Source organism: Canis aureus, chromosome 4, assembly GCF_053574225.1.
Source record: "Canis aureus isolate CA01 chromosome 4, VMU_Caureus_v.1.0, whole genome shotgun sequence".
In the NCBI taxonomy this organism is placed as follows: Eukaryota; Metazoa; Chordata; class Mammalia; order Carnivora; family Canidae; genus Canis; species Canis aureus.
In genome coordinates this window covers 33,296,538-33,322,489 of record NC_135614.1, presented here as the reverse complement: position 1 = coordinate 33,322,489, position 25,952 = coordinate 33,296,538, and the positions used below count along the sequence as shown (strand labels likewise).

The 25,952-nt window shown below is 39.5% G+C and overlaps 1 protein-coding gene across 8 annotated transcripts in view; it reads right to left on the bottom strand.

Moving 5' to 3' along the window:
- NRG3 (neuregulin 3) overlaps window positions 1-25,952 on the bottom strand; it is a 1,055,421-nt gene that overhangs the window by 47,626 nt on the left and 981,843 nt on the right. For all 8 annotated transcript variants that reach the window (XM_077895218.1, XM_077895215.1, XM_077895217.1 and 5 more), the window contains one exon: window positions 3,536-3,638. In XM_077895218.1, coding sequence (XP_077751344.1) covers window positions 3,536-3,638 — 103 coding nt within the window. The remainder of the gene's footprint in view (window positions 1-3,535; window positions 3,639-25,952) is intronic.

Sequence of the window (25,952 nt, the reverse complement as noted above, 5' to 3'; positions counted from 1 at the left end):
GACTGACTTTTACTGGGTGCACCAGTTTTCCTTTTTGTTCTTCTGCTTTTTTCCCCCCCAGTCATGATCACTATTTGTCCTGGCTTTTGCCTCCTGGAACATTTCCTGTCCTATCCCAATTCTTTTTTTTCGAGCTGACTTGTGTTGCCCTTCCGAAGTCTACTAAGGACTCCTACAGGCAGCCTCACACTTCTTTCCCATATGAGTTGAAAGCAAGAAGAAACCTAGAAGAGTTGCCACATGAGCCCCATCAACCTGATCTGAATAGCTTAACTAATAGTCCCATTAACCTCTTATGGGAATATAAGGGCTTATTGGAAGTGATGAGAGGAGGATTGCTTTCATCGTGTCCTTTAGCATTGTGGAGGTTCAATTAACTCAGGAAATCCTCTCAATCCAAGGTGTTGATCACTTGCACCTCATCATGCTATCCACCTTCAAACTCTCATCTGCTGGCGATGTGCTGTAATAGTCCCTGTGGCGAGGTCATGTCATAGTAAGGGTCACAGGACAATTGACGAGAGTGGCAGGATCTAAGGAAATATAGGAACTGAAATAATCAATGATCCAAGGGAATGTCAGCTTGTGGGTAACTCCTGACTTTCTCTGGCTAGGAACAGTATATCCCAGAATATAGAATACTGGCTCAAGTGCATTTATTTAAAAACCAGTGATGGAGAGTCCCCAGAATCCTGGAAGACTTGGCAAAATGAAGTCAAATAAATGATACACACATTAACAACTTTATAGTATGTGTGAAAGTAAGGAAACGTCAAGATAGCGGCTGTCTATGCTGCTATCCCTGAGATCTGGGGATGGGAATTAGAAAGTCCACGAGTGAGTGGAAAGAAACATAGGCCAGGGTGCTTTAAAACTTTACATGACTTTCAGCTAAATAGATTAGATGCTCGGTGTAAGGTGTAGCCTTCCTCTCAGGCTAAGAAAAATAAAGGAAGACCCCACCTGGAAATGGTGCTAGAAGAAAATACACTTTGGCTCTCTAATGAGAAATAGAACTCCACTTGGAAAAGGTTTCAATTCTTATTATTACTTTATTATTCCCACATTTTCTTATTTATTTAATTTTTAATAAAAACCTGTCCCAGCTGGGCAGGCAGAAAGACAACATTCTGATTAGTGTTCGTCCCCTGGCTCCCTTGTCGGAGTCGCCCATAATGAATGATGTTGAGCAGTGTTTCCATTAAACCCGGACACCTCACTGAGCCCCAGGAGGAGGTGTTTGTCTCAGAGCCCACGTGCTGCCTGGAGAGGGAGAGATTGACAGCCCTGAAGATAGAGGTCCTCTAGTTATCCAACGGCTCTCCGCTCTTGTGATTGTCATAATCAGTCTTTCCCTTAAATGTGGTACAACTACAAATTATACTCTAAAAATAAGTGATTAACCACCACTTGATGGTAATTTGCTTATTGTTAAATACACAATTTATTCCCTGTACACAGCACTTGTGGAGAGACCCTTCTAACACCCTGCCGTGCGTGATTATCCCTCTCGTGCTCCAATGCATGCTCTTCACTTTGCAGTCACCCAGCTTCTGAAATCTAGTGTGGAAAATCGTAGGTGTTAACAACAGCAAGGCTTCATTATTTACTCTTTGGAACACGATGCTGTGCTCTATATAGTGTTATCCCATTAATCCCCCACAAATTCTATAAGGTAGATATCATTTGGGGCCATATTTTACCCAAAAGGAAACTGAGGCTAAGGGACTGGATTTGATTTGCCTAATAATATGCAACAAGCAAGAGGCAGCCTGGTGATTTGAATGCAGGTATGAGTGGCACGTGTAATTCCTGACCACATGCCGCATCTGCTCCCTAGAGCACACAAAGCGCTCAGGGCTGCACCAGGCCATGGTATTCTTGATTTACCTTAAACGGTTTCCCTTTCCATTATCTAGTGGGAGGACCGTGGGAGCCAATGTAGCAGAGTGGTTTAGAGCATGCAATTTTGAGTATGACTGTGGAAATTCAAAGACCCTGTCTGCATAGCTTTGACAAATTAATATTTCAAAATTAAATTCTGTTATTATTTGAAAAATGCAGCAATAATGAACAATTCCCATTGTTGTGAGGATTGGCGGATAATGCATGCAAAGCCCAGTGTCCCTGACAAAGAATAAGTTCTCAAAAATGAACACTAATAACTGTCACAGCCAAGAGTTGCCTAGGAGACGTGACAATTAAATATGATGTGGTATCCTAGATGGGGGCCTGGAACAAAGCATATTAGGTAAAAACTAAGGGAATCTGAAAGTATGAACTTCAATTAGTAATAGAGTATGAATATTATTTCAGTAATTGTGACAAATATAACATATTAGTGTAAGACATTCATATTATGGGAAACTGGGCCGGGATATGTGGGATCTATCTACACTATTTTCACAGTAATTCTGAAAATCTAAATCTATTCTGAAACAGTTCATTAAAAAATAATAGTTACTAATTATGGATTCATACCCGAGTTTCCATTATTTTTTAAAATAGTAATTGCCGTTCTTTTTTAAGATCAACATATACAATGTGCAGACAGGTGTCATAAACTACGTCTGGAAATGGATCAATTTTTAGAAGAGCAAATGGGTAGACAAATATAGGTCCAATGAAAAGCAGTTACACTTGGACTTGCATTTCAGACAAGCTGTAGGAACAGAATCTGTGCCAACTTCTTAAGGCTTGCATGACTTAAATAAAATTTCCATAAATAAAAAAAATTGTTATTAAGGTTCATTTGGAATAAATATATTTGTATGTATATATAGATATGTAGATATTTTATTATACTTTATTAGTTAAAAATAAGCACCTTTATCAGCATTTAGGTTTCATTTTTTTTAAGTTTATATACTTATCTACTTAAGTAATTTCTACACCCAATACTCAAACTCACAACCCTGGAGATCAAGAGCCACAGGCTCTTCTGACTGAGCAGCCAGGTACCCCAGAGGTTTCGATTTCTTAGCAAGGGAAGTATAGATGTGCTTGCCAACTGTCAAACCAAAGATCTTACAGTATTCATATTTCATATTTGGCTGAAACCTTTATGGGTATCAGGTGAAAATAGTATGAAAGGAAAAGTGTGGTTTGCTTTTTTTTTTTTTTTTTTCAGGAAAGTCTAGATATTTTTTATAATACTTAGGTCTACAGCAGTAGACCTCTTTGTTCAGAAGTGTTAACCCCTTAGTGGCAGGCAGACACTGAGCCTTTACTTTTGGAAGGTAATCAAAAATTGGAAAGAACATAGTGTTCATGATCACAGGGAAGAATTTTCACTCTGTGCACCGAAGATAAACCACACACACACACACACACACACACACACACACACACAGACCTATGTACATGCTGCATATACTCCTCACAGTCCATAAGAGATTCTAAGTTATTTGTAGATGTTTGATGGACCCATTTGCCCAAGATCCCTCTGCCTGGAGCAGAGACTGTAAGGTTAAAGAAAGACAAAGTGCTTTCTCTGAGAAGTAACCTTTTAACATTTGAAAAAAGATGGTCTTACTTGCTTTTGAAGTAGAATGCTGCACAGAACATGCCCACGATGACAATTCCAAAGATGATACAGGAAATTGACAGCACCTGCCTCTGATAAACTTCTTCACTCTCTGTGAATTTGAAAAACAGAATTAGAATGGGTGTTAGCAGGGCACTTGAGTTGGTAGGAGCTTTTCAAAGCAAACTTTTTTGTCCCTGTCATGAATAGGAAAACACGAAGAAGTTATTGTGATTCAATTTCTTGGCAATCATTGACAGGCTAGCGGGTTGTTATTTTTTATATATGTATGGTTAAAAAACACTTATCCATGGGTATCACAATTATGACTCTTATTATCAAAAGACATTCCATAAATTTAGCACATACTGGGACATGTTTTTGAAACTATGGTGGGGCCCAAAATAACCTTCAAGAGAAACAAATATGTGTCCACCAGAACTTTCCTGTGCCAGTGAGGACTTCCAATTTATTTCACGTGATACTGATGTCACTGTATTTTCTGATCCGGTCCTCCACTATCTGTCTCCCATTCATCCATGCACTACTGTGATTGACATCACTAATGAAAGAGAAACTCAATATGTATGTGAACATTTATTCACCCATTCTTCACTTCCTCAATACCAATGATCTGGCACAGTCATCTCAACCACTATTACCAAGGTCATAACTTACAGCTTCTTATCACACGCAAACAAAAAAAACACCAAAAATTCAAAAATAAGCATGTCACTTTTTAGCTATTACCATTTACACTCTCAGCTCATTTCTGAAATATGTCTACAGAAACAGTTCTTCTAGCTCATCAAGACCTTTTTATCTATATATCTCATAACTTTCTATCTGTTAATTATCCTCGTCTTGTCCTCATTTTCTTTCTTTACACAGCAGAGAGACTATGATCCATGATTACAGTCATTCACTCTCTTGCAAATATCTTCAACTACTGTGTCTCTTTCTCCTTCCCTTTTACTCATTTGGCAGAATAACTGCATACAAATCCAAGAAACTGCCTTCTCTATACCTCTACCTTGAGCAGCTCAGAATTGGGAAGGAAGATTATCCAATCAGGAAGACGGGCATCAATAAAAGTTGACAAGGGCACTGCTTAAGTAGACCTCTATCTAAGAGCGACTAATGACCTCCTCAGCCTGCTTCTCAACTTTTCTGATTCCTCATACCTTCTCCACTCAAACATCTGACTTACTTTTCCTCACGTGCAGATCTCCAATATGTTATAAAAAAATCTATATTGTATAAATCATCTCTATTTATAACACAAAATATACAAAATTCACTGCATCTGAATCTATTCTTCGTGTTTCTCTTCTTGACATGGTGCAGTAATTCTCAAACTTTACTGTGCAGCAGATTCACATTGAGATTGCCACCTACTTTCTCTCCTAGAGTTACTGATTAACTAGGTATTAAGTGGGGACAGAATATTTGCATTAAAAAAAAAGTTTCAAAAAAAAAAAAAGTTCCAAGGTGATTCTGATGCTGCTGGTCTGTGAAACATACTTTAAGAACCAGTGAATAGACTAAAAATGCTTAGAACATGCATCAACCATGTAAGAATAGGGGAGATTTTGATGTTGTTGTTAATGCCAACATGGTATGGGATCCATTTTGGACCTTCTAAATCAAAATATGTAAAAGAATGTTTCAGGTATATGCATGCACACTAAACTTAGAGAATGATTCAGTTGGAGAAAGTGCTATATTTTTGTCAAAGACTAGTTCCTCTGGATCCCATTGTCTTCTATCATCTTGGGGTCTTCTCATCTCTTAAAATTGAAGGGAAGGGAACACATTACAACTCATTCTGTGATACCACCATTACCTTTATGCCAAAACCAGACAAAGACATAAAAAGAAAACAATGTATTTACATATGTCTCTGATTGACAGGAAAAATTCTTAACAAAATTTTAGAAAATCAAATCCAATAAGATATTAAAAATGATACATCATGCTCAAGTGGGGTTTATACAAGGAATACAAGGCTGGTTTAATATTTTAACATTAATCAATGTGACTCACAATTTTAACAGTCAGGAAAAATTATTTAATTATCAGATTAGAGGGAAAAATTACTTAACAGAGTCTAATATTCATTCTTCATTATGTCTTTCAAAAACTAAGAATAGAAGGGAACCTCTTCATCCTGATAAAGAGTATCTATAAATAATCTACCTAATTGTAAAAGACAGAATGCTTTTCCCTTAAGATGAAGGATACAGCAGAAAAATCTACTCTTACCACTTCTATTTAACATTGTACTGGAGGCTTAGTTAATGGAATAAGGCAAAAATAGAAATTAAAGTCATTCAGTTTAGGAAAGTAGAAAGAAAATCACCTTTGTTCTCAAACTATATGATCATGTATGCAGAAAAGCTGATGGAATCTACAAAGAGCTAATGTAAACAATAAATAAGCTTAGTAAGTTTTCAGGGTAGAAAGTTCCAAGGTAGACAATACAAAAATTAAATGCATGTCTATTTAATAGCCAGAAATAATCAGAAATTGAAATGAAAGTATCACTTACAGAAGCATCAAAATACATAAAGTACAAAGAGGTAAATTTGGCAAAAGATACACAAGGCCTATACACTGAAATCCACCATACATTTAAAGAAGCCTAAATCATTGGAGAGATATATCAAGTTTATGAATTAAAAGATTCATTATTATTAAGATGTTACTTCTCCCCAAGTCGAGGGATAGACTGAGTGAAATTCTATTTGAAGTCTCAGGAGGCATTTTGCTGTTGTAGAAATCAACAAGATGATTCTAAATGTAATATGGAAACACAAAGGATCTGGAGTAGCAAAACAACTTTTTCATAACCAAGAGAACAAAATTGAAGTGGTCAAACTACTTTAGTCCAAGACTTAACATAAAACTATAGTAATCAAGGCAAGGTGGTATTGGCCTATTTATGGCAGATAAATCAATGGAACAAACAACAAAGTCCAGAAATATATGCAAACATATGTGGCCAGTTCATTTTTGATACAGATGCCAAGGCATTAGATGGGAAAAGGGTATTTTCAAAAAATGGCATTGTCACAAGAGCATAGCCATTTCCACTGAAATGAACCTTGACCCTAACTTTATGCCTTATTCAAATATAAATTTATGAAGAATAGTAGATCTTAGTATATTATTTCATGCTATGAAACTACTAGAAGAAAATGAAGAAGAAAATCTTACTAATTATGGATTTGACAAAGATTTCTTAACTATAACCTAAAAGATACAAGGTGTGAAAATTTTTAAATCAATAAAATGAACTTCATCCAAATTAACAATGTTTAATCTTCAAGACCATTATGAAAATGAAAAAAAAAAAAAGACAGGGCACATTCTGGGGAAAAAAATCTGCACAATACATACTCAACAATAGACTTGTGTCTATAATATATAAGAATCTCTTATTATTCAATAATAGGAAGACAAACAATCCAGTTTAAAAATGGGCAAAATATCTGAATGAACACTTCAAAGTGTTCAAAGATATCTAGATGGTAAATACATAAGAAGATGCTCAACATCATTAGTCATTGTAGACTTGAAAATTAAACTATAATAAGATATATAGCATTACTACTCAGCAGTTTAGCGCCGCCTTCAGCCCAGGGCCTGATTCTGGAGACCCGGGATCGAGCCCCACATCGGGCTCCCTGCATAGAACCTGCTTCTCCTTCTGCCTGTGTCTCTGCCTCTGTGTGTGTGTGTGTGTGTGTGTGTGTGTCATGAATAAATAAATAAATAAATAAATAAATAAATAAATAAATAATCTTTAAAAAAATCACTAATATTAAAGGTTGACCATATCAAGGGTGTGAACAATTTGTATTCTCATGTAATTTTGGTAGAAATGAAAAATGGTATGATCACTTAAAAATAGTTTCACAGAAGGTTATGCACATAAGTACCTCATGACACAGCCATTCCATTCCTAGATATTTACCCAAGACTAATGCAAGCACATGTTCATTATGTACATAAATATTCATAGCAGCTTTACTTGCAATAGCAAAAAAAAAAAACCCAAAAAAACAAACAAACAAAAAAAACAAAATAAAATAACAACAACAACAAAAAAAACCCTGGAACAATCCAAAAGCCCATTAACAGGTAAATAAATAAACACATTGTGGTATAGTCATACAATGGAATCCTACTCAGCAATGAAAAGGAATTAATTAGTGATATAAGCAATTCTACATGGGAATCTCAGAATAATGAGGTTGAGTGCAATAAGTCAGACAAGAAAAAGGGAAAAAGGTGCACCTGTTGTGCTATTATAGTTCTATAATATCCTGGAAAATGGAAACTAATCTCTAGTAGCAGAAAGCATGTGAGTGGATAGCTGGGGTCAGGAGAAGGGAGGAGGAAAGAGACCACAAAGTGACACGAGGAGACTTCGGAAAGTCCTTGATATGCTCATTGTCTCAAATAGGATGATGTTCTCATGATGAATATTAATGTCAAAATCTATCAAATGATAAATTTTAATTAAGTGCTTGATTTTATATTGCAAATATAGAAGCAAGTCTTGTAGCAAAACATTAATCCTGGGGGACAAAAGGGAATAGAGAAGTTTATGCATAATGTTAAAAAATATATGCCTGATACAACATGGTCTACCCATACTAACTGGTGTCTTTTTCTTCCACCATGTTTAACATTCAATTCTTTAGAGTCTCAATATATACTCTTCTCTTTCTCTCTCCTGACTGTAATTCTTATATTTGTCCTTTAAATGTCTACTCACTCTTTTGGTCTCAACTTAAGAGTCATTAGCTCAAAGAATCTTGCACTGCACTGTAAGCTCCATTGGTGTGAGGGACTGTGTTTTTCTTGATTTATTTGTTTGACTCACTACCATTTCCCCATCACCTAGTGCACAGCTTCTTACACAGTGGATACTGTAAGACTTATTGCCTAGGGAGTAAGTAGATATTTCTGCCTTTATAAGGATTTTCTGCTTTAAGTTGTGTATGATATTTCAAGTCTCACCTGGGGATGCTCTTCAGGTTTATCATGTCTCTTTTGTCTACACTATGTCCTCCTTGGCTTTCCACAAATGCTCTTTTCCTGAGCAACCACCTGTAACTGATCGTACCCATTCCTGAAATCCACACCTGGCTCCTCTCAGCGGGGCTTTCCCATCCAAACCTGGCCTCCTCACTGCAACCCTGTACTCACAAAGTCCTTTTCAGAGGGCAAAGTGTCATAGGAGAAAATGGGGAAGCCCCATGTTCCCAGGCCTCAGGAGATACTGCAGCATGATCTACTGACAGGTAAATACTCTTACTGTTCATGTTCTTTTCCATACCATCTGTTTGTTATCCCCTGGCTTTCTGGGTGATTTTCAGGTTGCCTGGTCAGGCTTCAAGGAAGACACTCTGGATGTGTTGGATTTGAGTGTTCTCAACACTTTCCCTGCCTGCACTGGTACATTGCCTGGTTTTATGTTCTGGCCTAGTTTCACTCAGTGCTGATTCCAATTCATAGTGAGAAACCTAGGCAGAGGGTTGGCTCACAGACACAGAATTCCCAATACCATGACTTTCTGGGGTTCTTTCAATATGACCCAGAAGCTTCCAGAGCCAGCTGAAATGAGTCCATGACTTGTGATGTTCCTCTAACAGCAAAATCAATTGCAGTAATTCATCTTTAATTAGAAAAATAGATATGAGACACAACAGATCTAGATGTAAACCTATGCACAGAGCCTGATTTCTAGGACTTAGTTTATTTTTTCTTTGTTTTTCCTTTCCTGATACCATGCATTATATCCTCTCTTTAAATATGACTGTACATTTTTGTTGTCCTTTTTCCTGCAGAACTTTACTAGGACACAATGATTTAGAAGAACTAGCCCTTCTTCACTCCCATCTTAGACTTTATTTCCATTTTATTCAGACTGAAGTATGAGAAAACAGAAATTAAGCCTAATTTCTGAATAAATGAGGAGGGGCAATCATGTGGCTCTGGCAAGCCTTCTTTGACATTTGTAATTTGGCAAAATTCAAATTAAAGGAATAAAAAATGTGTCACTGAGACCTTGTTTGGGCATATTGTCATCTTAAAGAATGTCATCTTTTCCATCCCCACATTTATAAGCTCGTTAAACTTTCCAATTGAACTTGGAAACAAATAAGTAGTTGTACCAACTATAGAGAATTTCATCTCATTTAATTGTTGTGAGTTGATGACTGTAATGGAATAAGCGTGACTTGCATGTGATAATCTACCCCACCCTGCCTCTGCCAATAAAAAGAATTATGAAAATGATGGATAATAATACTCATTAAAACAAAAAAATAAGACTGTCTACTAAGCTGAATGATTTCCACATAAAATCTATGTACTGTTTCTATTCTTATTTGAAGCTAGTCAAATATAGCCTGGGGAAATGCACAAAATCAATTCTGAGTTTAAATCAAGAGTGAAATTAAAATTCTGAAGACTGTGAGTGAATTTATAGACACAGGTGTAGTTACAGTGACGGTGCTATCAATGCCTTTGATTCACAGAGTGTCACCCAAGAACTACCATGGGTGAGGTGTAAGAAACAAAGGTTTGAGAGTCTGGCAATTTTGGATTTAACTTTAATTTTAACCACATTTAATATGAGCAACCACAGATATATTACTTTATCTTTATAAACTTTAATTTCCTATCTGAATAAAGGCAATGATATGAAATACTGAGTGTAGTAAGTGTTATAATAAGGAGGTAAATAATGCTACAAAAACAAATAGTATGGAAAACTGACCCAGTCATAGAAACCAGAGATCAGAGATCTCAAGTATAACATTAGAGGCCGATCAGATAAGAGTAATGGGATGTGGAGAGTGGTCCAGGAAAAGGAAGCAACTTGTACAAAGGCTCTGTGGTAGGAAATAACATGGCATGCTCAGGAATCTGGAAGTTATCTACTACCACAGGGCCTTTGTACAAGTCATTTTCCTTAGCAGGTTAGCAGAACAACACAAAGGCAACGGGGACATGGTGCACAATGAACATGTCATCACAACATCAGAAGGTACCAAAGGATCTGAAAGGAGAGGAACATGATATGATGAAATATTTATGTTCCTTGTATATGCAATATGTAGGGAAGATTAGAAGGAATAAAATAAATGCAGAGTCCCGTTAGGAGGCTATTAAATTAGCTCAGGTAAGAGATGATGATGTTTGTATGAGTAACGACCATGGTGGAGAGAGGAATAAACAGAAGTAAAAAGCACTTAGATTGAAAATACCTAAGGGACTAGATAATGGTGCTCTTAACTAAGATAATATATTTTGGAGGAGGTTGAAACTTGGAAGGAAAGATAACAAGCTTAGTTTTGGACTTAGTGGGTTTTGAAAGCCTGTAAAATGTCTAAGTGGAGATGTAAAGTAGACATTTAAATATGCAGATCTGGGCTACGAGGAGGTGACAGGGTTCTGCAAACAAATGTCTAGGGGTTAAACATGTAACTGATACCCAGTGTTTTGATAAGATGGCCCTTGAGAAAATACAGAGTAAGAGGGGAACAATGTCTAAGAGCTTTGAGGGACTCCAAAATTTCACGGAAGGACAGAGAAGAATCCTATAGAGGAGGGACCACCAGGCAGGCAAAGCCAAAAATGGAAAAAAAAAAATCCTTGAAATAAACATAATAACTAAGCATGATAGTAGCATGGAAGAAAATATAGAGGGTTTTTCTAAAGGTGCAGGCTATTGAATGATTGGGGGGAGGCGGTGAATAAGATAACATCCTCTACTGCAGGGACCTTGAGGTCACCGAGAACTGCACAAGCTCTCTGTGGAATCTTGAAGGGGGCCCCGTGACTCTGTGGGGGCCTCTGTCATGTATCTTTCAAGAACCTCAAGGCAAATGCACCTTCCCCAAACCTGTTGTGTCTTCAAACCACTTCAGCCTGGAGGCAGAAGCTAGAATTCCACCTAATTCCAGAAAGCAGAGAACGCCTTCTTTGTGTAAATTGAGGCTACCGTTAACTTCATTACAGAGACCTCGGGAGGACTGAATGAGTCAAGATGTATGGGATGTTTCCACACCTACCCCTGAGTGCTCACTCACTGTGAGGCTGACCCATATAAAATCGCCATGGGAAGGCGCAATAGCTGGCAATCATTGGCAGTTTATTTTGGTTTTATCGGATACACGGTAACTGTTATTATTCTATGGGACTTCACTCTATCTTTAAAGACCCAGATTATAAAGTCCTTTTTGAGGGTGGAACTAATCTTTGGTTAAATAAGAATCGGTAAGTGATGTTTGGATCGTTCCCCCACCCCCAACTCTATTCTTTTTCCTTTTCTCTAATGCACAGAACTCACTCTTTTCTTTTTATAGGATCATATCTCAGGTTATAAAGGTGAAACTAGAGAAAGCAATGCTACAGTGCAGTTTCAGAAACCGACATTGGCCCAGTGGGAAAAAGTCCTCCTTGGCAAATAGTCTGGCCCGAGCCCCTGGAAAGACCAGGGACAGCCATCTCACTCAGGGAACAGTATGGTTGGCTGGTGCGGATGCCTGGGTGTCAACCCCAGCTACAGCTTTCTTTATCCTCCTCTCCCATCCATTGTCTTTACAGATAAAATGAGAAAAACATTACATACCTCCCATATTTGTTTAGGGATTCAATAGGTGAGCACAGATAGTGTCTAGGATAATAGATGGCATACAATGGATGCACAAAATGCTAGTTTCCTTTCTGTCCCCTCAACCCTCTTCCCCTCCCCCCCCCCCAAATCCAGTGTTCACAGTAAGAATAGACCTATAAAACACTCCACTTATCTTAGAAAAAGCTAGCCTTATCTACAAGCTGTCAGTGACTTCCTGGCTCTGGCCCCCACTGCCTGCTCTCTGGGACCTGTCCTGAAGGAATTTACTTTCATGTCATTTTCTTTACTTACAGTTCCTTATACTTTTGCTCTTGGTAACTAGATTTTTCAACTAGTGTTGCTGAATTTCCTACCCTGATGTTTTAGAGGATATGATGCAAGCGGTTCTCCTTGGGGCATGGGCTGTCTCACAGTCTCCCTCATGTATACCCTTTGAGAAGAAAAGTATGCTCTTTGATCTCAGAGACAAAGAATCTTTGGGAAGCTTGTTGGCTACAGCATTGTCTGCTAAACCAGACGGCTCACAGTCGAGGTCTCGGTGTGTAAAACTTCTTGCTAGAATGCTTCTGGAAACTCTAATAGTCTTTAGAATTCTGGAGGTCCCTTCACAAACACTTGTTGAGTTCTACTATATAGAAGAAAAAAAATGATACCCAAAGAAAATCATCAGCTTTCTTAAATCATTTCCCTTAGGAAGTCTCTATATTAAGGATTTAGAGGAATGGATGACCTTGATGACTTCTCTCTGTATATGTTAGGGAATGCAAAATGTTCTAAATGGTAGCTCCATGTCCCGATCAAGTATGGGGCCCTAGGATTTCACTGCCTGCTGGGAAATTTTTCTTTGTATCACCAGTTTAAATTAAGTCTGTAAGACACCAAACTTAAGCATGATTTGCCTAAATGTATGGGCATCCAAGTAATGTGAAGCTCAACACAGACATGGACACACAGACACATAGACACACAGACACACAAATACCCATAAATCATACACAAGTACAAAAGCTTTTCTACCTAGACCACCTCATATTCAACATACACAAAGCAGACACCTTGTGGTGCCACCACTAGGTGTCAAATGCAAGCATGATTACTCCGATAGTTCATTCTAAAAGCACATGTAACAATACCACCACGGCTCTTTCTTATCTAAGGATTCATTATCAGGGGTCCTGTGGTGAAAAGTCTACACAGAGGAGCAAAAGTCAACATAATACAACAACATCCACTAATGATCTCACCATTTATAAGCTCGATCTGTGCCTAATTCTTGTATTTATCTCTAGTCATCAAGCCAACCTCATAATCTGGGTAGGTCAGTCTGCTCCTGATTGTAGGCCTATGACTTTTTTGGTCCCAGTTTTAACTGGATTATGTTTAAATGGATTTATTCCAGTATTAATGATTCTTGGAACAAGAGGGCTTCCTGATTTTTGTTCTTAAAAATCATCAAATGCTGAAGATAGATCAAAACATGAGGAGCTTGCAAGGAACTGCAAATGAACCTTAATCAGGAAATAGAAGAATATTTGGAAGGTGGATGTAGAAGAATATTTGGAAGGTGGATGTAGAAAAATATTTGGAAGGTGGGGTGTACACTTCTTTAACTTGAAGATGAAAATGAACAAAGGCTTAAATGGCCTGATGACTGCACTACTGAAGAAAAAAGAATGGTTTTTATTAAGGTAAGAGGGGTCCTGAAGGAGAATGAAAGGGATACTCACAGGTAGACAAATGGAATCAAACACACACTGGCAGGGTGAGGCTCCAAGAGAGTGTTTTATGAGGATATCAGGAAGATCAAACAAAGTCCCCAAGCCTTGCTGCAAGAATGTTGTTTGGGGGCTTCCAACACATGCACCTGCTTGCAGAGGAGTGAGATGACTGAGGGTGCTGAAACGCTCCATATCTTCAGCATGGCACAATTTCCACTTGGAAGAGCCCCCTTCCTTCTCTACTTGAGAAGCCCCACCCCCATAAGGGTGGAATTATGTCCCCCAAATGATGCTGAAGTACTAACCAGCACACCTGTGAATGTGACCTTCTTTGCACACAGGGCTTCTGCAGGTGAGCAAATTAGGATGAAGTCACTAGGAGGGACTTTAGACCAATTTCACTGTGTCCTTATCAAAAGAAGAGGGTTGGGCCCCGAGACGGATACACAGGGAGGAAGGCCATGTGAACATGAAGGCAGTACTTCCAGTCTGCACAACTGTGAGACAATGCTGTGTTTTTGTTATTGAACTGCTGGGCTGTGGTACCTTGCCATGGGCATAGCCCTAACAAACCGATACACTCACTGACCGAGAAAAACTCAGAACACATAGGATTCGGTCTGAAAATTCTCAAGAATTCCCTTCTACATCCCTTTTGTATCTTTCTGCAACTGCACACTATCTTGGACCAAAAATGCATGTATCTGTTTCCTTAAAGTCCAGACTGTGAGCCCCTCAAGAGCTCCTCAAGGGCAGGAGTACCATCTTCACTCTTGGATGCTTGTCCCCAGCACATGCTTGCCCTGCACAGGGGGGTGGGGGTACTCAACAGGCCTTTGTTAAAGTCAATAGCTACACAGGCTGGAGGTCTAATAACATTTTGCCAGTTGGGCTCTTTGCCTGGTGGGGTAATAAAACGGAGGCTATTCTTTCTTGGAGGGAGGTCCTTTTACCCCAAAGATATATTTTATTGCTCTGTGCAGTCCACTGTGGAAGGGCACCTTTTAAAATACTCTGAAAAAGTGAAATAATTACTTTATAACAAACTGTTGATATTCAAAATTATATTTTATCTTATTTCCATGCAAAATGCCATTAGACGTGCATTATCCATAAAATTTGATATTTAAGGGAAAATAACAGTTTAAATTCATAAACACATTTATTCTCAACCTGTAATTTCCTTTTCTTCCCCTCCCCTGCCCCCCCACGCTCTCTAGCAAATAAACCTTTCCTGTAATAATCCCTTATCTCTCTCCTTCCTAAACAGTCAGCTCTGGCTGACTATAGATAAGTGAATGCTATAAAACACATTTAAAAAAAAATGAAAGGCCCTGGGTCTTCTCATTGGTATCTCTAACATGCACTGGCTTTCCAAGTGCTATTTCTCCCACAAATAAATTATAAGTAAAAGAGCAAATTGCATCAAAATAAATCTACGGGTGAGTTTTCAATGCTAAGGTAAAACCAGTCTTTGGCTTCTGGCTTCTCTGTTAAAAGGTCTGTGAACTCCATTTTTCCTGAACTTGTAATAACTGTCCCCCAACCCTCAGCTTTAACCCCAGTTTTTATCACTTAGGATTCCCTGTTCAGTGGCAAAGTCACATTCTACCAGCAAGACATGAGACTCCAAATGATAAAATGTCATTTCCTTGGCAATAGGGAGAATCTGACCTGGTGGTTTATAGGAATCTTTGAGTGTTTGACCTGTTTTGATAGAGCGGGAAGTCTAATCTTCTTAAGCCATTTGGAGCTTGCTACCCAAGAGAACGTCTGAGCCCAAGGTGATACCCAGCCCTCCCCAGGTTGGTCTAACGGACCTCCGCCTTCTTCAGCCAGGTACGATGCAAGCTAAAGGAATCTAACTCCATTTGTCCTAGATTGTAGGAGTGCCCCCTACATATATAAGCATCATCTACAAAGTCAGCTGTTTGCACAGCTGCTCAAGGCATTTTGCAGCATGTCTCATGCCCATGTTGAAACCGGCCCATCAGGGGCTGACCTAAGGCAGGCTGGGAATCAGCACAACACAGGTTTCTGGACCTGAGGTGGTGATCCTCTACCCCAGCCATATATTAGAAATACCTGGGAATCTTTTCGAACACACCTACAGTGGAACTCCACTTCAGAGAGGGAGATCTGAATTCCTATCACTGAGACTCTAGATTGGTATTTGTTCAATCTACCTAAGACATCCGGACGCAGGAAGAGAGGCACACACGCAGACACACACACACACACGCAAGGCAAAATTAACTTTGCTTATACATTTTTATTTCACCGAACACATCTAAAACAGTATCATTTCAACATGGAATCTCTATAAAAATATTAATAAATTACTATATGTATATACATATAAATGTACTAAATTTTCCAAATCTAGTGTCTATTTGGTACTCGCAGCTCATCTCATTGTAGGCTGGCCACATTTCAAGGGCTCTGTGGTCACATGCAGTTAATGGTTACATGAGACAGTGTAGGTCAGACATGGATGACAGGGATCTGTTCCCAAGCCCTTTCCCTATTATTTATGTGAATTTGGGCAATTTTATTGATCCTATCTGTGACTCAGTTTTTAGTTTTTTATTTTTAAAGTATTTTATTTATTTATTCAGGAGAGACACAGAGAGAGAGAGAGAGAGAGGCAGAGGGAGAAGCAGGCTCCATGCAGGGAGCCCAAGGCGGGACTCGATCCTGGGTCTCCAGGTTCAGGCCCTGAGCTGAAGGGGGTGCTAAACTGCTGAGCCACCCGGGCTGCCCTGACTCAGTTTTTATTTTTTATTTTTTATTTTTTATTTTTTTATCTTTTTAAATTTTATTTATTTATTTATTTATTTATTTATTTATTTATTTATTATAGTCACACAAAGAGAGAGAGAGGCAGAGACACAGGCAGAGGGAGAAGAAGGCTCCATGCACCGGGAGCCGGACGTGGGATTCGATCCCGGGTCTCCAGGATCACACCCTGGGCCAAAGGCAGGCGCCAAACCGCTGCGCCACCCAGGGATCCCTGACTCAGTTTTTAAAGTGAATAAGTGGCAATGATCATTATACCTCCCTCACAGGATTACTGGAATATTAAGGAAAGACTTTGTATGATGTATTTACCGAACACAGTGCCTGCATCACTGAAACTATTTATAAAACTGATGTGGTTTCTATTATTATTATTGTTGATGTTGTTGCTATGATTTTAATATAGCACCAGAGATTGCTGATGAAATCCACAGAGAAATCTGGGTTTGAGAGGTAGCATTTAAACCATCTGAAAACAAGTGATTTCTCCAAGTCTCCATGTGAAAAAGTAAAAAGGATAATTGAAACAGTCGTTGTAGTCAAGCTCATTGGTTTCACAAAAATATACTGAAGTTCCTTGAATTAAAATAGTGATAACAGGGGTGCCTGGGTGGCTCAGAGGTTGACCGTCTCCTCTATTGAATGACCTCTGCCTTTGGCTCAGGTCATGATTCCAGAGTCCTGGGAGCCTGCTTCTCCCTCTGCCTGTGTCTCTCATAAATAAATAAATAAATAAATAAATAAATAAATAAATAAATAAATAAAATATGTATGATCTTTATCAACATTTATGATAATATTTGATTTAATTAATTTTATTTTTTTATTTTTTATTTGTTTAAAGAGAGAGCATGTGTGTGCAAGTAGGGATGGGAAAGGAAGGAGCAGAGGGAGAGGGAGCGAGAGTGAGAGAGAGAATCTTTTTTTTTCTTTAATTTTTTTATTTATTTATGATAGTCACAGAGAGAGAGAGAGAGGCAGAGACATAGGCAGAGGGAGAAGCAGGCTCCATGCACCGGGAGCCCGATGTGGGATTCGATCCCGGGTCTCCAGGATCATGCCCTGGGCCAAAGGCAGGCGCCAAACCGCTGCGCCACCCAGGGATCCCAAGAGAGAGAATCTTAAGCAGGCTCCATACCCAGTGTAGAGTACCATGTGGGGCTGGATCTCTCAACCCTGAGATTATGACCTGAGCCAAAACCAAGGGTCTGAGGCTTAACCCATCAGTCACTCAAGGCCTTTGATTTAATTCATTTTAAATTTGGCTTCTGAACATTTTATTGAAAGGGTAGATTTATAGAAACTTGGGCTGGAAATAAAATAGCTGAGCCTTCCCCTTGGACTCTTTGCAGCTCCCACCCCTCCACTGCCTGCTGTGGTAACCTACCCTCACCAACTGGCTTCCTCTATCTGCATGCTATTTCTAGTACCCTAGAAATCCAGCTTGCTCCTGCTCTGGGCTGGCCACAGCTCTTACTCCTTCTAAGAATGTCCTTTCACTTTCCGACCCTGTTGCTAAGTGACCCAGTCTCTTATTTTTGCAAAATTCAAGTGCTTGTCCTTTAAAATAAAATTCATATCAATGTGTAATGCATATATAAAAATGCATAATTAGGGTGCCTGGGTGACTCAGTCAGTTAAGCATCCAATTTGTGATTTCAGCTCAGATCATGAGCTTAGGGTCATGAGTTCAAACCCCCCCACACCCCCAGCCATGCTCTGCACTCAGCGGGGAATCTGCTTGAGATTCTCTCTCTCTCTTCCTCTCTCTCTGCCCCTCCCTTTATTTGCACTTTCTCTCTCTCTCCAAAATAAATAAATCTTTAAAAAATGCATAATTCATAAATTTGCAGTATGAGGAAATTTTATAAATGAATGTGCTTAGGTGAAACATCCAGATCAAGAAAGAGAACATGACAAGTACCTGAGAGGGAGTCCATATGCACCCTCCTAATCACCAACCAACTTATCTATAATGCAACCACTAACCTGATTTTTAACACCAAAGTGTAGCTGTATGTGTTTTTGGATTTTATTGAGTGGGCTCATACTATACATTCTTTTTATACCTAGCTTTTGTTTTTCAGTTACTATGTTAGTGAGATTTAATTGTGCCCTTGCATGCAGCGATGGCTCTATTATTATTTGTTAACCTGTTTTGTTGTTGTTGTTGTTGTTGTTTTTTTGTTTTTGTTTTTGTTTTTTTTTGTTAACCTGGTTTTTAAAACTTACAATGAAGTCAAAATCATGGGCATTATTTTTTCATGTTAGTGCCCATAGGTCTAGCTCATCCTTGGGTAGTGACTGTGTGGTATTCTCTATTATGGTGAATTCCTATGGACATTTATGCTTTTTCCAATTTTGTCTAATTACAATCAATGCTATAATGAACAGCCTTGTGTATTTGTTGTGACTATGCTTTAAAGAGCATATTGATCAATGGCATGGTGTGTAGAGAGGATCATGAGGAAGAAAAGGAAAGTCAGATTAAAGAAATGAAAGTATATGCTTGTGGATAACTAGGGGCTCTAGCAGATGCTGTTCTTCCTCATTCTGATAGTTGGGGTTCCTCAGTCCGATAGCTCTCCAATTCTTGACCTAACACAAATCTTGTCAATAAGCCTCCCCTATTGAAACAGTGGCCGTCAGTGTTCTTAAGGAAGGGAGAGGTCTAACTGACAAACATATTGCCTTATTCAGTGACACCAGATACCCCCCGTTGTCTTTAATTCACAAATATAAAGATGAAATCCTGACTCACCAGGCCTACCGAAAAAACAAAAAATGAAAAGCAAAAAAACGAAACATAATGATAAGCTTCCAGAGTGGAATATGAAATGTTAACATTAGGAAGTCTCTAAGATGGACTTTAGAAGTACTTCTAAACACACACACACACACACACACACACACACACACACACACAAAACTACTCACGGGTTTTATAGACCCATTGTGATTTCCGGCATTTAATACTGGAAATCACGGTGCACTAAAAACTTCATAAGCTCTAATCTCAGAAACACTTGGGTCAGGTGATCTTTTTGTCAATTCAAAATAGGACTTTTAAGTCTAATTTATTTTACTTAAACAAAGGGCAGTAGGGGGTAATTATTAATAAATGATAATTTGATGCTGCGAATTCTTTCCTTCCCACATAAGAGAAACAAGTTGCCATCCAGCCACGAAATAAATTTGTTTCCAACTCTGTAGTGATACCAACAGGGGTTTGGTGACAAGTGTACTCAGCAAGGCATGAGCTACAGGATCCAAGAAGATGACAGGGTTGGTATCAGGAGATAAGAACAATGATGGTTTAACTGAGGCAGAAGCAAGAGAGGATACCTGCCACTTTAAGAATTAGTACAAGCTCAGAATCCCTGAAAGACAAATCCAGAAGCAAGATAAACCACACGTGACCCTTATGGGAAGGGATTCAGGCATCTGATGATGGCTGAATTAAATAGGATTTTAAGATCTCTAGAGAATTATCCAGTCTCTGTGATGTCTGTGCATATAATCTTCAGTAAAAGTATGTGGAGTATTTAGATTTATTCTATGTCCTGTAGCCACAGCGTAGGAACAGATATTGTCTTATGAAAGCACGTGTATTCAGGTAGCTGCAGACAGATGTTTTGCCTACATGCCCATTCATGTTTAGGATCCCACACAGTAATGACCATGTCTTTTGTTTTCTATTTCTGATGCTCTGACATTGGAACTTTGCTGATCCTGAGGGAGTCTCCTCCTAGAGTTAGCCAATTTCTGGAGCTAGTAAGCAACTAATTCATGCACATGATCTTCAAATAGACACTAACCAATCCAGAGTTTACAACCCCAACTACCTCCTTTATTGGACTCTCATACTTTGGACTACAGTCCACCTGCCCTCATCACCCCAGGCCCAGGGACCAGACAACTACGATGGTCCCTCTACCCAGAGCCTGCTAAAATTATACAAACTAGACAATTCTAGGCCTGCTTATACTGTTTCATCCATTGCTTCCTGTGGAGCACAGTAAATGCTCTTGGCCACAACTCCTCCTTCTCCTCTGCCTCCTAACAGACCTCAGCATTCCCTCTAGAGGCCTCCCATGTCAAGGTGTAACAAACTATCTTTCTAATGGTAGTTGTTTCATTGTGTGTTGGCCTTACTATACCTCAAATTTTCTATTAATACACTATTTTAGAACACAGGCTATTCAAATCAATGCTCTAAAAGGATCGTGGATCATGCTAAGAAATTGCAAATATTTTTAAAATATTGGAACTTTATTTTTCTAAAGAAAAAAGAAAAAAAAATCCATTCAATGGAGTGACCACTACCCATTGGAATAAATCACAAAAACATGAGCTCTAAACAGGATTAAAACTTAAGATTGAAAGAAAGTTACCATCTAGGTTTATTAGATTTTCTCCTGCAGCCAACGTTGGACACTGCTCTAGATTTATACTTTGGCTGTAAAGATACGCAAGGTGGAATTCCACAAATCCTTTAATCTAGCAGGTGAGATGGACATATAAAAATAAATACGAAACAGTGTGGTGTTTCGGAGCTATGGAGAGAGTGACATCAGCAAGATGAGCGGTCCACACTACCCAGAGCAATCTACAGATCTGATGTAAACTCTATCAAAAATCCAATGGCATTTTTTTACACAAATAGAAAAGGAATCCTGTTTTCATTGTCATTGCTAAAGGCATTTATGAGATAAAGTTATAAGGAAGACAGAAAATGTAGGTATTTCAACTCAAGCTATTGTCACAGCACAAAGAAGTATCTGAAGTTATTGCCAGGACACTATCAAAATTCAGCGTCCAATTCATATTCTTATAAATATATTTAATTGCTTATCATCAAGGTGGAATTGAGTAATATATGTACTCCTGTCCAGAAGAGCCAGTCCTTCCCGAACAGGAAACAGGAGTGCGGGAACTTCATCTGGAGGTAGGGGTAGAAATAGTGCAAAACTGACTCCAGAACTATTCTCCATGAAACATGCTGTGTAGTCGGTGTAGTCGGGATTACAAAACAAGAGGCCATCCAACTAACCCATCAATTCCAAACAGCCACTGTATGGAGGGAAAACAAGATAGTGGCCACAGAATGAGAATGGTGGTAAGTAGGTGAAGGAACGGAGGGCAGGAGGTGGAACCTGCAATGCACCTGCAGAGATTTTGGGGAGAGCCCTGTGGTCTTGCCCATGGACAGAGCAGGAGCTAAGACACGTAAACAGATGGAGGCAAATGTCCAGCTGTGACCCTGCAGGTAGGCAGGATGAAACACAATAATTTTTATCTTCATTTCACAGAGAAGGAAACTGAGGCTCAAATGTGACAAATGAAAAGTAATAGTCATGAATGCTCTGCTCTATTCCTCCTCTTCTTCTTCCTCAGTCTCCAGGAAACTGAAGGGGAAACCATGCATCTTCTCTCCGACACCCAAAAGCCGGCCAAAGAGGACTCCCGTCCGTGTGAACCAAAACTAAGCAAAAGGAGAGATGTAAATCAAGAAAGTCTTTTATTAAAAGAAAAAAAAAAAAAACATGTAGTGTTGGCCCACAAGGAGCACAAAATCAAATAGAAGAGGGCAATGTATGTTTAAAAATGCAGTAAAAGAAGTTTCAAAAGAGAAATGGAAACTAGGAATGGAAAGTGAGGACAGAGAGGCTTCTATTAAATGTTTAATAACCCCGTGGTAGGCACTCTGAGGAACGCATAATCAGCTTCTTTCTGCCCATGTTCAAAGGTCTGGAGAGAACCAGGGACTTTCCCAAGGTTATGAAGCTCAAAGGTGAAAGGTAGGACCAAGGAACCAATTCAATTGTCTCTGGCTCCAAAGTTCAAGCCTGTCTTACTTCCTTATCTGTTCCATTTATGTTTATTTAACTAAAATCTTGAAGTCACGAATGGTAAATATCTAAAAAAAAAATAAGTTTGCTTTATAAAATAAAGGACCAATGAATACATAAAGTCAAGTCACTAAGATTCCCAGCCCTGCTCATGGAATAGGTGTGGGACGGAGAAGGGAAAGAGAAGAGCACGCATCGCTTCAACATTTTTAGTCTACATGAAAATTGGATGAGATTGCCATTCCAGGAGGAGAAAGAACAAACCCATGGGTGACGGGGAGGTGAGGGTGGTGGGTGTGGATCCTTAATGATCTGGGCTTATAAGAAACAAAGTCTTTCTGCTTATCTTTGCCTTTTACATGCTCTGCTCCATGCCTGCTGCCAGGTGTCCATCCTCCCCCTCAACTCCAGGTAACTCTAGGTGTTGTTCCTTCTGCCTAGAGTGTCCTTTCTGCCGCTCTCATATCACCCACCACGCTAGAAGCATATCATTTAGATATCAGATTTCCACAAGTAGGAAGCGTTCCCTTAGCTCCCTTCCCGGACAAATTTCATGAATGAGGCAATGGAGTAAATCTCCCTTGTGCCCATTATCACGTTGCGTTGCGATCCCTTGGGTAGTGATTGGTCTTCACCCTAATCTGCAAGCTCCTTGGACTTTGCTGATTATTTTGTTTTTATTTTGTTCCTGTTTTGTTCTGTGTTGCTCCAGAAAATCTGGAAAAATGGCCTAATGTGAATGTCCTCAATTTGGACTCTGGACTGGCACACACAACAGACTGTCAGGACGTCTGAAAAATTAGGACTGTGGACTCTCTAACCTGTAGGCAACATACACAATCAAGTTCCTGAGAGGGACCCAGCAAAGGCGGATCACCCCACCCCATCACTAGGCTTGTCCAGATCCAAACACACACTCACAAGTCTTTAGACTAAGATTATGACGGATATTTTCGTATTCCTGAATTTTACTCGTAGATGGATGACTCTGTCTAAAATGTCCTATTAATTAAATACTCCTTCTTAAACTTTACTACTTAAACTTCACCACGGTAGGTGTGTCATGACCGTCTGTTCCATGTACCACTATTACCTGGGAGGCTGCAAGGAAATTGCTCTTCACGAGGAAACAAAAGAAAAAGTAACACGCAGGATCTAACAATGATGCTAAAGGGATGTAAGGACACTCTCTTCTTTCTTCTTTCCCTCAATGTCCCTGCCACTCATACATTTGATTGCCTTCAGAAAACGTTCACACAGGGATGTCCCTGAATGAAACCAGCAATTATGAAAAATCTAAGACGACGGGGAAGCTCTTGCCCCCGAGGAAGAGATGTGCAGACATTACAGATCTCCTGTTGCTATCCATGGGTTGAGGCAGCTCCAGGAGGAGGTCCACATGAGCTGAAACACATAAAAAATCTCCTCCTTCTCTTACACCCAGCAAAGGTTCATTTCTGTTAGAAACAAATACCACACTCAGCACTTATGACAGATGGCAAGCACATAAGTTACCGAAGAAGAAAGGCAAACTTGTGAGGAGGAATAATTTTTGGAAGACTCAGAATAAGTAGTTCACAGCTGGAATAAAATTCATCCAAGAAACAACCTCATAGGCACTGTTCACAGACCTACCCTCTGGGTAGAGAAATCTTGTACCTGTGGGTTGTTTTAAGGTCTGTTTTCTGAAAGGTGAAAGGGTACAAGCCTCCCCCCAGTACACAGAAAGGATGGCCAGGCTTTGGACAGAGTGGCTCAAGAAACAACTCCCTCTCTGGAGAGAAGAAGAGAGTTAAGAGAGTTGTTAAAGGCAGAATGTATGGTATTTCCTATATCCCCACACGCTACTCCTGCCATTATTATTCCAACATCTCACAGGGTTGGCAGGAGAGGATATTATAATTCTGATTTTCAGCAAAATGTCTGTGCCTAAGCAGATATGCATGCGTGTGTGTGACAAAAGTGCCATTCTCATCATTTCTAGGAGAAAACAGCCCATTTTATCATGCTAAAAATTTCCCCCAAATGCATTCATTTGTTGATGACTCTGAGGCATCAATTCTCTTTTAGACAATTTGTGTTTTGTCTCCACTGAAGAGATCCTGCGAGGCTCCACAACAGAGGAACCCCCATGCGATTGTGAGAAATAAGTCATCCTCAGGACTTCTGAGCTCTGCTCCAAGGGCTGGCAAGGAAACGTGGGAGTGTGACATGAACAGGGGTGTGAGGGGGGCATGGGCGCTCAGGGGTGCACTGGGAAAAACCCGGGGCCAGCAAAATATAGCCCAGACCAAATATATAGCTGGCCGGTCTGTTTTCGTAAAAATAGTTTACGGGCACGCAGCCATGCCCATTTGCTGATGTATTGTCTGTGGCTCCTACAGTGGCAGAGTTGCCTGGTTGCAGCAAAGGATGCCAAGCTCAATTATTTGCTATTTGGCTTTTTATAGGAAAAACGTGCTGATCTCTGGATAAAGTAAAAAGAAATTCGGTGAAAAAAAATTACTCTGTTCTGAGAGGTACAATAAAAAATTAATGTTTTTAAATCAGTGTTTCTAAAAATTTTTAAAAATGTCTAAAAAATTAAAAATTAAAATTACCACCAGAATAATTTTAGTTCATTTACTGGGCTGGGTAAACTTGGAGGCGGCCAGCCCATGGAAGCCAGCCTCCTCAGCTGCTAACAGACCAGGCCAGTATGGTTTCTGTGACCAGAGCTCAGAGACTCAGCATCTAAGGCCCCGCTGGGGTCCGGTGAGCTGCTCAAGGCATAAAAGCTCTGGTACAGTGGTGATGGTGCTGAGGAGTTGGGTCAACTAAGGTCTTTCCCAGAAAACTTAGGAGACCAGAAGGAGAATGGAGGTCAGTTGGAAGTGGGGGCAAAATAGGAAAGTCAAAGAAGAGAAGGACCACAAAATAGACAAAGGACAGGTGAGCCATGTCACAACTGCCCAGTCCACAGGGAGCTCCACCTAGAATTCTTCCCAAGTCATGAGAGAAGTCTTCTCTGACCACTAGAGCTACCCCTTAATGTCACCCCAGACTCTGTGAAAGAAAACTCTCAAGGTAAAAATCCTTGTTAATTTTAATTTCTTATTTGCCCCTTATTGCACTAATCGTTGTCCCTGGGAGAGTTTTGTTTTTGTTTTTAAGTAGGCTCCACACCCAGCACGGAGCCCAACTCTGAGCCTGAAATCACAACCTCGGGATCAAGACCTGAACTGAGATCAAGAGTCTGACGCTGAGCTGGTGCAGCCACCCCCGTGCCCCTTCCTCCTTGCGTTTTGTTTGTTTGTTTATTTTTCTGTCTATCTTTCTGTTTTAATCAAAGAGTTTAACACAGAGAAATGGGAACAACTTTATATCACGAAATAATTACTGGACACACAAACTGGACC